This window comes from Scyliorhinus torazame, chromosome 15 (genome assembly GCF_047496885.1).
Source record: "Scyliorhinus torazame isolate Kashiwa2021f chromosome 15, sScyTor2.1, whole genome shotgun sequence".
Classification (NCBI taxonomy): domain Eukaryota; kingdom Metazoa; phylum Chordata; class Chondrichthyes; order Carcharhiniformes; family Scyliorhinidae; genus Scyliorhinus; species Scyliorhinus torazame.
Genome location: NC_092721.1, coordinates 181,704,963 through 181,718,657, shown reverse-complemented (window position 1 = coordinate 181,718,657; position 13,695 = coordinate 181,704,963). Strand labels below are relative to the sequence as shown.

General features: G+C 44.3%; 2 protein-coding genes across 4 annotated transcripts in view; one reads left to right on the top strand and one right to left on the bottom strand.

The window, feature by feature from the left end:
* gabrb3 (gamma-aminobutyric acid type A receptor subunit beta3) overlaps window positions 1-13,695 on the top strand; it is an 896,267-nt gene that overhangs the window by 172,602 nt on the left and 709,970 nt on the right. The gene's annotated exons all lie outside the window — the stretch shown is intronic.
* The window catches only part of gabra5 (gamma-aminobutyric acid type A receptor subunit alpha5), a 109,553-nt gene that overhangs the window by 13,663 nt on the left and 82,195 nt on the right, over window positions 1-13,695 (bottom strand). For both annotated transcript variants that reach the window (XM_072477222.1, XM_072477221.1), the window contains exon 8: window positions 9,341-9,493. In XM_072477222.1, coding sequence (XP_072333323.1) covers window positions 9,341-9,493 — 153 coding nt within the window. The remainder of the gene's footprint in view (window positions 1-9,340; window positions 9,494-13,695) is intronic.

Genomic DNA, 13,695 nt, shown 5'->3' with positions numbered 1-13,695 from the left:
CTGGGGTCTTTGCCCTTCTGGTGTCGGCAGGCCTGCATCCTTCTACAGTCTCTCCTTCTTTCCCAAAAAGTGAAGATACCATTTTTCCTATGCAGAGGCAGTGGTCAAGTGGTATTGTAGCTGGACTAGTAATCCAGAGTCCCAGAGTCATTCTCTGGGGACCCGGGTTCGAATCCCGCCATGGCAGATGGTGAAATTTGAATTTAATTTTTAAAAACTGGAATTAGGGGCGAAATTCTCCCGAAACAGCGCGATGTCCGCCGACTGGTGCCCAAAACGGCGCCAATCAGACGGGCATCGCGCCGCCCCAATGGTCCGGAATGCTCCGCATCTTTGGGGGCTGAGCCCCAACATTGAGGGGCTAGGCCGACGCCGGATGAATTTCCACCCCGCCAGCTGGCGGAAACGGCCTTTGTTGCCCCGCCAGCTGGCGCGGAAATGACATCTCCGGGCGGCGCATGCGCGGGAGCGTCAGCGGCCGCTGACAGTTTCCCACGCATGCGCACTGGAGAGAGTCTCTTCCGCCTCCGCCATGGTGGAGACCGTGGCGGAGGCGGAAGGGAAAGAGTGCCCCCACGGCACAGGCCCGCCCGTGGATCGGTGGGCCCCGATCGCGGGCCAGGCCACCGTTGGGGCACCCCCCGGGGTCAGATCGCCCCGCGCCCCCCACAGGACACCGGAGCCCGCCCGCGCCGCCTTGTCCCGCCGGTAAGGTAGGTGATTTAATTTACGCCGGCGGGACAGGCAATTTATCGGCGGGACTTCGGCCCATCCGGGCCGGAGAATCGAGCGGGGGGGCCCGCCAACCAGCGCGGCGCGATTCCCGCCCCCGCCGAATATCCGGTGCCGGAGACTTCGGCAACCGGCGAGGGCGGGATTCACGCCAGCCCCCGGCGATTCTCCCACCCGGTGGGGGAGTCGGAGAATGTCGCCCTAGAAGTCTAAAAATGACCATTGCCAATTGTCGTAAAAATCCATCTGGTTCACTAATGTCCTTTAGGGAAGTAAATTTGCCATCCTTACCAGGTCTGGCCTACATGTGACTCCAGACTCACAGCAATGTGGTTGACTCTTAAATACCCTCAGGAATAGACCATAAATGCTGGCCTAGCCAGCGATGCCCACATTCCATGAACATTTTTTTTTTAAACCTGGAAACCTCTCGTCCTGTCCAAAAGGAGCAAAAGGAATGGCAGCCCCACAGAAATGGAGCAAAGGCAATTGAAAAGTAGTTGCACACAACAAAAAAAGTACAAGCAAAATCTTACCAGTCAGAAAGATGGTTCTTGGGAATCCTACAAGTAACAGTAGCTGGGCTATTAGAATTTTTCCTGAAGGGACCTGTACACTGATACATGATGGAATGAGGTGGAAACTATGCGAAATATGACGAGTGGACTCCCCATGTCAGTGGTGGTATGGAGCGGTTGAAAGGTAGGGTGCGAATTTCTTCAGTCTAATGGAACTGGTAATACAACATGGGGTGTGTATTTTACTGGATGAAGTTGCCAAAATGGATCTCAGCTATTTTCTTTTTCGCTGCTCACCTTCATTGAGATTGGAGAATCCAAAACAATGGCTGGAATTTTCTTGGTGTTCCCGTCGGTGGGATCTTCCAGTCTGGTTGACGGCGAACTCCCACTATGGGTTTCCCGGTAGCAGGGGGCACATACAATGGGAAATCCCATTGACAGCAGCGGGATCTTTTGATACTGACGACAGCGAATGGTGGGCCACCTCTGCCACCTCAAAACATGCCGAGGGGGCACGGAAAATCCTGTCCAATGTGTCAGAAATTTGGCATTGGGAGGAAATTTCATGAGCCAATGTGGAGTTCCTTGTCTTCTGACGGTGTATCCAGAATTTGAGCGCAGGTATGGCTAATTTGCCCCTGTATGATTGGATGGCATACCAATCTTAAAGGCAAGACAGAGACAATGAACTTTCCACTCGAGTTTTCAACATTTCCAAAAATGGCGCAAAAAAAAAATCAGTTTAAAAAAAAAGCTCATTTAAGTTCATTTAGAATAGGTAATGAGCTTTGACAGGATTTACTCAGAAGGGGTGGGTTTCCAGATTCTTAAGCCGAACATCCATAGGAGGTTTTGTTTTTATAGCTCTGAAGAAGAGTCATACAGACTCAATACATTAATTCTGTTCCTTCTTTCCAGAGACGCTGCCAGACCTGCTGAGTTTTTCCAGCATTTTCTGCTTTTATCTCTGGATTACTTAGTCCAGCGCCATGACCACTATGTCACCATCTCTTCTTAGACACAGAGGACAGGAGCATATTATTAATGACTCAATAAACTGTAATCAGCATCAGAATGAATGAATATTGTCACCACTTCATACCAGTTAGTTTTATAAGAGGACTCCGAAACGCCAGAGAAGGAGCCAATCAGTCATAGTACCTCACTAAAGTGGATCAGAGTCCAATTGAAGTTCTCTACACTTTACTATGATGTTGTAATTGTAACTAGGTGGAGTAAATTAATTCAGTTGCTGGTGGCCGAGAGGCTACAGCATGACATCAATTATAATTCTCTATCCAGTGTCTAATTATCAGACAAACGCCTGAATTTTTGCAATGATTGAGGGGCTCTCCATCAGAAAAATAGTGGCGAAGGTCCAAATCTGAAAGCCCCGTCCTTGAATGTGCAATTTTTCGCAGGTGAGTGAATGGGTCCGCATTAGGATTTACGCATAAGTTTCGCAGATGCAGCTGCCCATAAGGAAGAGCCCAATCATGTCTGATTTTTGTTAGCTGGGAGTGGGAAACACGGTGTGTGAAGGTTACAACTGGCAAGAGCAGACCTAAATTTTACAGAGTTCTTTGGAGTGGTGGGTACCCTTTTGGAGAAATAAGGTGCCCACTTGGATATGTTCCCAGGACACCTTTGGGGGAGGTCGAGTACTCTTTGGGAGATGTAAGCTGCCCTTTTGGAGGGATAAGGTGCTCTTTGGTATTGTAACAAGTGGACATAAGTGTGCATAAAAATGTGCATAAATGCACTGTAACCATCAAGAAATCTGTCAAAAGTGGCAAGATCAACTACTTTTCATCATCACTGTGATGTACTTTCCATTTTGTCGTTGGATTAACAGCTCCAAGTGAATATAGACACTTTGAAGTGGAACTATGAATTCCAATGCTTGGTTTTATAAGGGATTAAGCACTTGAATGAAATGTTTGTTCTCATACAGAACTATGTATTTGAAGGAATGCAAATGCAGTGAATGGGGTTTTAGGAATGAGTTTTAAAAAAAATAAAGTCTGCAACAGACATTTGGAACTTAATGTTAGAGAACCTAGCATGACTCGAGGCCTGCCCATGGCGGATACTGGGTTAGTTGACATAGAGGGTATATGGGCAAAGGGTGGTGGGCTCAGGCATGGGTTGGCATAAAGGGTCATGGGGTGGGTGGAATGCATAGGTTGGCAAGGAGGGCATGAGGGGCCATTGGAGCTGATAGAAGTCATGGGGTATCATGGGTTGACATGAGAGTTGAGGGCCATTTTATGTTTTAATGCTCTTAAAAAATAACTTGACAAAATACTGGTACACCAAGGCAGGTCTTCTGCCCAGCAAGCCTCCACACCCTGCAGCTTCTGCATTCATCCATGGTCGCCCAGTCAGACTCCCAGAGAACTGTCACCCCTGAATGAAAATCCCAACCTCTGGGGCACTTTCTCCTGGCTCAGGTTAGTGGAGCGGGAAAAGTAATCGACTCTGCTGTGCTATTGACCCAGGAGTGGAAATTCAGGCTTTAAACTTGTGGCATAAAGATAAATGCCAAAGGGAGCTGCAATTGGCTTATTAAAACACTCTTCTGAGATGAGAATCTAAGGCACATTGGATGAAGACTTGCTTTGTTTATCAGCATTGTAATGGATAGGTTTACAATGGCATTATACATGCTGTACAGATGGATTCTTACTCCATTGTTGACATAGAATAGTGGGACTTTACTTTTTATCTAATCTTTGCTAGATATTAGTATGGCAGTGGGTGATACTGACTCAGCAGGGAATACCACCATTAGTGGTATAATGATATTGGAAAATGATCGCTTCGTTGTTTAAAATTTCCCAATATCAGATGACATGTGGCGCAGTGGTTAGCACTGAGGACCCAGGTTCGAATCCCAGCCCTGGGGTCACTGTCCGTGTGGGGTTTGCACAGTCTCCCCATGTCTGCGTGGGTTTCACCCCCACTACCCAAAGATTGGCCACGCTAAATTGCCCCTGAATTGGAAAAAAAATAATTGGGCACACTAAATTTTTTTTTTTTTAATTTTAAATTTAAAATTCTCAATATCATATGCCATGATCAACACAAAAATCATTCAAAACATTCTGGCATCTGAATTTATCAAATATTTACATGTGCCTGGACAATGTTCTGTTTAACCAGCACTGTTCCTAAAAGGATGTATTTTTTTAAAAGCTCAGATATTTATCTTTGCCATATTTCTCTCTGTGGCTTCCTAATCATTTGACAATATAAAGTACGTCTTTAGCAGTATTTTAGCACACATTAGCAGTTAATCATCATCATTGTCTTCGTCTGGAACAAAGATGTTGTGTTCCTCCAGTAGAGAGGATCTCTTGGTGATCTGACTGCCCATTTACAGAAACGGGATGACCACAGCAAAGCCTTTCATAAGACCAAAGGAAGTCTTGACAAGTCTGTGTAAAATGGCTCCCGATCTGGTCACCAGTTCAATCCAGAGGTTTTTGTGCTTTGTGGGATCCTCTTGCCTTAAGACATTTTGGCTCAGAAATGCGAAAATATCCATTCGCAGTCTTGTAATGAGGAATGTCCTCAGTCTACGCCTCTACTGTCATTGAAACCTTGGGGAGAAAACTGCGGACATTTCTGTCTTGCTCCTTTGCTAAGTAACGATACAGCACTCAGCTCAATGGGTTAACTTAACGGCACTTATCTTGCTTCCTTTTCACCATGCACCAGAGACAGATAACACTGAGAAATTAATTGTATTATGGCTCCAAAGGACACTGCCGAAACTCAAAGCTGTTGGCTTCCCTCCATCAAAGTTAATTAAGTGGTCCTGCATTATTGAAAAATCTGGTTCTTAAAAAAAAATGTAAGAAATGAAAAGTTAAAGATTTGAAACAGCTTTAGAGTTTAATCAAAATTAAACTATTTCTATTTATCCATTTCACATAAACATCTTTGCAATTACCACAAATCTTTTTAATAACCTCATTCTTCATAACAGTTATAATTAAAGAAAAATCAGCAACTTAATTGCTGTTTAAGCAAAGCTTTGGTAATGTCACACTTAAATCTGCTAATTAACCATGTTCACTGCTGCATCTTGATATTTAACGCTTAGCACCAAAATCTGAAAGTTCAAAGGTTTCACGTTTATATTTCTCTTTACCAATTAGCGTGTAAAGTTTATCTCATCCAATGCCAAGATAGTTTGCTTTGCATGATGCAAGAATCTGCCATGCCTCCAGCAGGAGTTAATAGATAACCCTTAATGCTGTGCCTCAAGGACCTTGCAAAACTCAATTTTTCTTTCCTTCTATCATTTCAATACAAAGGAATGTGGCTATCCTTCCCAAAATCGTTCCTCCAAAGGTCCTGCCTCTTTCCAAGGTATGCTGTTAGATTATTATCTATCCGTTATCATCTCACTCGGGTGCTTATTCGTTATATATGTATACATTGCGTATATGTCGCGTTATGAATGCACCTTTCTTGCCTATCAAGTCCTGGGGTGCAACCTGAGCCCAGAGCTTCTGCCTCAGAGGCAGGGACGCTACGCACTGCGCCACAAGACCGCTACCCATTATGTCCATGCCTAATTCCGCTGTCAGTGATCATTCATACGTATCCACATTCCAACAGACAATGAGGAGGGGTAAGAGCCCTTGATGACTTTTTCCCCTTCTATAGATAAAGCTACTTAGAAATCAAAGTTGTGATGAGGTCAGCATTTAAGAATAGTTGAGGTATGTGGTTAAGCAAAGGGGATAAAGGGGTATGGATTGAATCAGGTAATTTCAAAAACCAGTTCAGAAGTGTAATTGAAAGGATTCTGGGATTCACCTGCTATACTTGTATGTCAAGATACAAAATGATATGCTGCAGGGAGATCAAAATTAAAAAGTAGCAAGGCCAGCACTACAATCTACACATGTTAAACCTTGCTATCTTGCACTGAAAATCTCTCTGTACTTGCTGAAGAAAGGCTGAGAATGAAATTACTCTGTCATGAAGTCTGTCCAACTTGGATATTCTTAATTATCTCTTGTACTTCTAATGTCAAATAACTCTTCCATGAAACCTACTCTGCCCACAATATGTGCATGTAATCACGGGGAAATCATAACAAGCAAGCAACATACATTTAATTTGGAGGAGTTATTTCATGCGACATTGGATCAGCACACTGCAAATCTTCATGCTTCGGCTAAATGAAAAGAAAGCTCTTGTGATCCAATAGAAATCAACTCCGATGAGTGGCTATTCTTCATTTGCAAGCATGGCTGCCAAGTCCCAGATTTCCTACTATTCATGTTGCTTAGGTTTGAGTATCTCGTTGGAGGCTTTTATACAGACTCAAAAATGCAATGCAGCAAATTTTTCAGGATCAGCTCATTAATATATCTTCAGGTGCACATCTGAACAGGTGCCAGCAGCATCCACATGGCCGGAACGATAGGAAATTGAGTGAGCGGAACATTCCAGGGGCAAAGTAGACATGTGAACACAATCGCAGATTTTGCCAGGAGAGTTGAAAGAGAAGTGACAGGCAAGAGGGACAGTATAGGAAACGCAGGCGTGCATGCATGAACCTGAAGGAAATCAAACATCTCTGCACCCAATTGCTGTTTGATGGTTGTTAAAGTGCAGGAGATACATGTGAGGAGTGACGCGAGATACATGTGAGGAGTGACGCTCTGTGCCTTTCTGTGAAGCTATCTCCAAGGGCAGCATTGCTTTTGCTTGAGGAGGTGGAATCAACTGATTATTATTGTTGGTGCCTGACCCATCATTATTCCACGTAGTATCTAAAGGTGTCATTGCAGTAGGTGCCCAGCACTGAGTCTAGCTTCACTGTGTATTTGTAGGGTCCGGGTTAGCAATCCATGAAGATGGTTTCCAGTAATTCTTGCCAAATAAGTGTGCGCCAGGACATGAAGCATTTCAACCATCCCATTTTCCTGTGCATACAGGCAGTGGCGGAGCAAAAGTTACAGAAATAAATTTGCAGCTAACTTGCTGCCTAAGGCGTTCTCAGCACCAGTTTAGAGTTGTCACCTTCGATCGACAAGCCTCCATTCTTTAGGACCCCAATACTATTTTAAAGACGATGATTGGTGAGTACTGGATCCACACATGGCACAGGGTGAGAAATGACTAACAAGGATCATTGAAAGGTGCCCTGGTTTCTTCTCTCTTAACACAGTCTCAGACATGAGCTTGCCTCCAATAACCACACATTGTACCCATTGCAGTTTCTTTGAGACGGATAATCACAACTGTTTCATCTTCTACTCCGACTGGCCTTTCCAACCTGCATGGCAGATTGTGGTTCAGCTCACCATCTCCATCCTCTCCTGTTCACCCCACCCAGGCTCTGCTAATGTAACAATAATCATCACCATACTCTGCATTTCCAACGTCTGGTGGTTCAGTGGGTCATGCCCCCACATCTGAGCCAGAAGCGCTGGTTTCGAGTCCCACCACTTGACGGCCAAGGAAAGTGGGTTCAGAACTCAGCCAAACAGGTTTGAGTATCAACCTGCAAAATCCTTCCAACACATGACAGTAAGAGCAGGAGACATGCCCGGTCAGCTATGCTTGATGTAGAATGGCGCCCCTCAAGCTAGAAACTTCTTGCAACAGGCTAGCAACCTGTTCCAGGAAAAAACAACCATAGAAACAGATGAAAGTCTGCCATGTGCACCACGAGCTGTGGGAAAAGAACAAACAGCTCTATATTTCAATCCAGAATACCCATTCATGGACAAAGAGCCATTGCCTATTGTGGATAACTGCAGTCAAAACCTGGCTATGACCAAAGTTACAAGCAACAATACCTTACACTTGTTGGAGACACCTCCATCAGCTCCCCCTCCCAAACCTCTAGAGTGGCAGCATGGCTTTATCAGCGAGTCACCTGGCTGCTGGCTCTACCCCTCTGATACCTTTTCCTCTTTTGAATAACTTATCCTGTTCCACACTTCCTGCCTCACCTTTCAAATACTCATTATTTACCTCCTCTCCAAGACCCATGGCAAGATTTTCCTGAGATGTCCTCTCTCTCTCTCCCACCTGCACCAACTTACCAGTAGCATTTTAGGATGTTCTGATGAAAGTCCGTCGACCTGAAACGTTAATTCCATTTCTCTCCACAGATGCTAACTGCGGGGAACAAGTCACGCTTAATAAATTGTAGCGCACAAAGACTCACGAGAGACGAATAGAGATGAAGTCGATGAGGCTTTATTAAGCGTGACTTGTTCCCCGCAGTTCAGCAACAGACTGGGGGAGAACTCCTGGTTCTTATACTCCGCCTTCAGGGCGGAGCTAGAGATCAACAGCCAACCAGGACCCGGGATCTGTCAGCCAATGACATCACGGCTTCACAGTCCCACATGACCCCTAATGCATATTACCACACTACCCAAACTTACAGTTTTCTTTTTTGATTTTTATTTCAGATTTCCAATATTTTGCAGCGTTTTGCTTTTCTAACTGATCGTCCTTGGTGATTTCAATCTTCACCTTGGTTCCCTTTCCTCCTTCCTCAAAATTCACCATCATGATTTTATTTAATGTTCTATAGGGAGAGCCGTAATAGAGAACATGCACTAAGGTTGGAGACAGACGGACTCCTTTATGCATATTCTCCTAGGTCTAAGCAATCAGGGGCGGTGGCAAGAACTTCCTTTGTAAATTGTAAATGCACTGTTACATGAGTAAAACATGGAAAAACTACAAATAGCCAACAGATGAAATCTCTTCAGAGGGTGAACTAAATTGATTGAGCGATCTTATCACATTCTTGCCTTAAAACCGTCAAGTTTTTGTTCCTAAGCAAATAACATTACTCCGTCTGTGCCCTCAATATCCATCACCTCCCTCATCTAAAACGACAATAGCATGATCTGCCAAAGACAACTGAAGGATTCAGCAAAATTATTTTGCTCAGGTATCAGATAGCCAGGAAAAGCAACCAGCTTGCTCAACAGCAGATGTGTAGAAGATTACAAATGACAGCAGGTTTGAAATTCAGCGTATTTCACATTCACACTTTAAACTCGTCGAAGGAATGAAAATGTATTTAAACTTACCAAACACTGTTCTGGCAGGGACAGATTCTCGATTCAGCCAAAATGACATCTGGGATAAGATAACAGTCATGATGCAAGGAAGATAGGTTTGGATGACAAAATAACCAATTTTTCTCTTCAGATGGAAATGTGCTGTCATTATTACATATTCACCTGTGACAAACAAACAAGAGAAACAGAAGGAAGAAATCAACGTAGGGGGTCGAGTCGGTATTCAAAAACAAAAATCGTATTATTTCCAAATTCCTCTGTTAATGTATGTTTGACCTAAGAACAGCAACCGTCGTCATCCACGATGTGCATTCATTGAACCTATTCGCTTCAAAGACACTACATTTGTGTTATTTTACTGGCCACTGATGACTATCAAAATTAAATCATTATTCATCCATATCACATGTACTCATCCGTATCACATGTACATGTCCTGCCAGGGATTTCTGAAGTGTACTTATTATTTGCTTGACTTATGAAATCAAGTGATTGAATTAACTATGGAGGAACACTAGTTTAAGCAATGATCATTTTCCCAGGGCATAAGATTAATACGTCAATTTCTGCAGAGATGGCCTCAATTTGCATTCCTGTGCACTATTGTTTTCTATCTAATTTGGAGTCCAAGGATCTTGAGATTAGCATGAAGCCGGCATGTCAGTAAGGTGTATGTGCACTAGAGTTTGCTTAGCATCTGGTTCCATTCGTGCGAGCATGGAGGTGGTGGTGAGGGAGTGGAAATGAGTGCAGACAGTTGTTTTCTTTCCTTTATCCCAAATAGCTTTGGTGAAGAGAGATTCGCTGGGTGCCTACTCCTGGAATGAGTTGCTTGCTCATTGGCAGGTGCATATCAAAATTGCAGCAAGAAAACTTTAACCTTCAGTCGGACAGATGGGATACCCCTGGCGGCCTGCCCTCGCCTTTAGCTGCTAGCTCCTTGTTTTGTTTGTAAGCAGACAACAGGGAAAGGGTAGGGGCGTAGCCCTAGGTAGGATGCTCCTTTGGAGGGTCGGTGCAGGCCCGATGGGCTGAATGTCCTCCTTCTGCATGGTAGGGATTCTATGAAACAGGCGGCACCAGTTGAAAAATCTCGAAAAGAGGTGCTGTCAAATTGTGTCGGTGTTGGTACCTGTCTAGTTCTTCGGGGTGTGGTAGAAATCTGCACCATAATTGGAAAGCTCTTATTTTACTTTAGAGTTCAGACAGATTTCTGATGCAAGGATTAACATTTTAGTTGCCAAAAGTAGGGCAACACGGTGGCATTGCTGCCTCACAGCTCAGGTTATTGCGTAAGTGGAGTTTGAACTTTCTACCGCGTGTCTGCGTGGGTTTCCTCCGGGTGCTCCTGTTTCCTCCCACAGTCCAAAGATGTGCAAGTTAGGTGGATTGGCCATGCTAAATTGCCCCTTAGTGTCCAAAAGGTTAGGTGGGATTACTGCATTACGGGGATAGGGTGGAGGCGTGGGCTTAAGTAGGTTGCTCTTCCCAAGGGCCGGTGTGAACTCGATGGGCCGAATAGCCTCCTTCTGCACTGTAAATTCTGTGATTCTATGAAAGTATGACCAACTACATTTTCGCTCACGTTATTATTCAACTTAGATGATAAATAACTAAATATTAATGTTGAGCTTGCTCTGATGATGTGCTGGTTGTTAACTTAAGAACTTTGTCGAAAAACACACTGAGCAGCACCTTGTGGAGCTTTGAGATTTCATTATGGCGTGTCCTGAAATATCTGAAGGTTGGTACATGATCAGTGGTGTTCATAGTGCCCCACCCCCTCACCCAACACTCCCAAGAAAAACATAACTATGTTGATCATCAAACCAAGGGATCTGACTGCTAATATCCCAGAATTACATGGGGGAAGGTGCCGTGTGTCAAATTCTTGATAAGGAAGCCAATCTGCCCAATTAATTTTGTCTATTCAAATTTAAAGCATAGTGCAAAAATGCAATGGTAGGAATAAAGTAGCTGTGCAAATATGAAAATATTATTTAATAATGCATGATCTTGCACTAATCTGAGGAAGCTAATTATGAAAAAAAGAGATGTACAAATTATAATTTTACTTAAAGAGATGACAGAATTCAGATTAAGTGAATAATGAGCATTACATGCTATGTAATTTATAATGGTCATCCAGACATTAGCATAATTGTTAAAAAATTTCTGTGATAAGCAATATTTTGAAAGTTTAAACACTTGATGAGATTCATAAATTTTATCTCCTGCTCATTTGATTCAAACTTTGGTATCTGCAGCAACCTGTACCTCAGCTCCATCTTTGAGATCCTGCAAAGTCCCTCATTGCAAGCCAGCTTTGTCCCAATGTCTTCACGTATTCTTAAACCACTGATATTTTGGCACTGAATCAGACTACTGGGTCAAGGTTAGCTCCGATACTTCAACATCTTGGCAACAGTTTTTAGTCCTGTTATGAGGTTTATAAGTTGGTTTTGTTTTGGACTGCCTACTTAATTTATGGTAAAATGATGGGGAAATCTGTTTCAAAGGCTATCCTGGGTGGTTAGATTGTCAGAGATTAAAGCGGACCAATCATTTTACTGAGAAGACAATGCAAAGTGTTTACACTTGGAGACAATGATATCAGCCTGCATGCTAACAGTGGTAGAATGGGAGTCTCCAAAGTCCCAGAAAAATGTTTAAAATATCAGGTTGTCGACAACTGGCCTTTAAAACAGTCTCTTTACTTCCAAGATAGAGAGTTGGGGTCTCAAGGATAGCTACCTTGCATTTCTACCTGGATACAAGGCCTGTATGATTTATGTTGCCACGGAGATGGCTTTTGAGGAGCGGAAAGGTTTCTAATAAATCCCTGAAAACCCTCAGGACATTGTCAGTCTGGTGGTTTCCAGGGTAGGAAGGACTGCAAGAGGCAGCTGCCTTTCACCAAACTTGTACTCGGATTACAAAGACTAAATTCGTGAGGAGTTTAAATGAGCTTGGAAGGTTCACATAGCTTGCACTAGATGAAGAATCTCATGGGGAACCCCTCATTTTGGAAGACAGTTGATTAAAAGTTAGCCGGGCTGAGAAACAAAATAAACAGAAGCAAACCACTGGCAGCTAAAAAAAATCAACTTGCAACACTTCCAGGAATGTCTACTTAAAGTACAAATGTATGTGAATTGTGTTTCTTCAGTTGTGAAAAGTATAAAAGGGAAATGTTCCATTCTATGGTCAGGATTCTCTGCCCGTTCACGGCAGCAGGAGTCTCCGTTCGTTCACGGCAGTGGGAGTCTCCGTCCGTTCATGACAGCGGGAGTCTCCGTCCGTTCACGGCAGCGGGAGTCTCCGTCCGTTCACGGCAGCGGGAGTCTCCGTCCGTTCACGGCAGCGGGAGTCTCCGTCCGTTCATGACAGCGGGAGTCTCCGTCCATTCACGGCAGCGGGAGTCTCCGTCCGTTCACGGCAGTGGGATTCTCTGGTCCGGTGCTGCAAATGGGAGATTTGGCTGAGCGCCAAATCCTACATCCTCACTAGCAACGGCAGTGGGGAGATTCGCAATGGAGAATCCCGACCTATGTTTAAAGCATCAGTTGCCTCCAAATATATCGCGTGACATTTTCCCTGAAATCGGCAAAGGCCAATGTTGGACGGGAAAAGCAGCATTGAAGCCTCTGACAGCAATGATCGTTTTCCGTCTGCCGTGACTTTGAAAAAAAAAATCAAGGGCAGGTCCCACGACGTGTCTTTGATGAGGCGGCCTCTAATTCTCCAATTCACCTGCCCCACCAGCAACGTAGCCACTTGACAGCACAGTGAATTCCAGAAATGGCATTCACCTGGAATCCTCCTGAACCCCGTTGGCACTGTCCCGGGGAGCTGGTGATGATTCAGGTGTAGGAACCTGAAAATTATATGTTAATATATTCAAATGATATTCCTGACATTGAACATCTGCAACACACCCCATCACTGATCTGGGGTGGGGGGGGGGGGGGGTCAATGACAATCACACCATGCATTTACCATGATGTAAAACATGACTTAGCACTGAGATGTTGACTTGTGGGGACAGGGATGGAGGGAAGAGTCGCCCTGAGGTGTGCCATACAACTCCCTTGCACGTGTGCACCTGTTAGGGGGGCAACCCCAGGCCATGCCTGTCTGTCCCACCGACCACCCATAACTCCCATGACCATAGAGGCCTTGGGCCGTATGGTTGAAGGCTGTGGTTAATAGGGAATTGCCAATCATAGTAAAGTGAGCACTTTACAGCTCCCAAATGGATTCCCATGGGTAGGCATGCCATGTAGCATGTGGGGGTTATTGCCGAGAATCTCAATCAGACCATGATGTTTGAACACTGTGCCTGAGCACTGCGGAAGCAACAC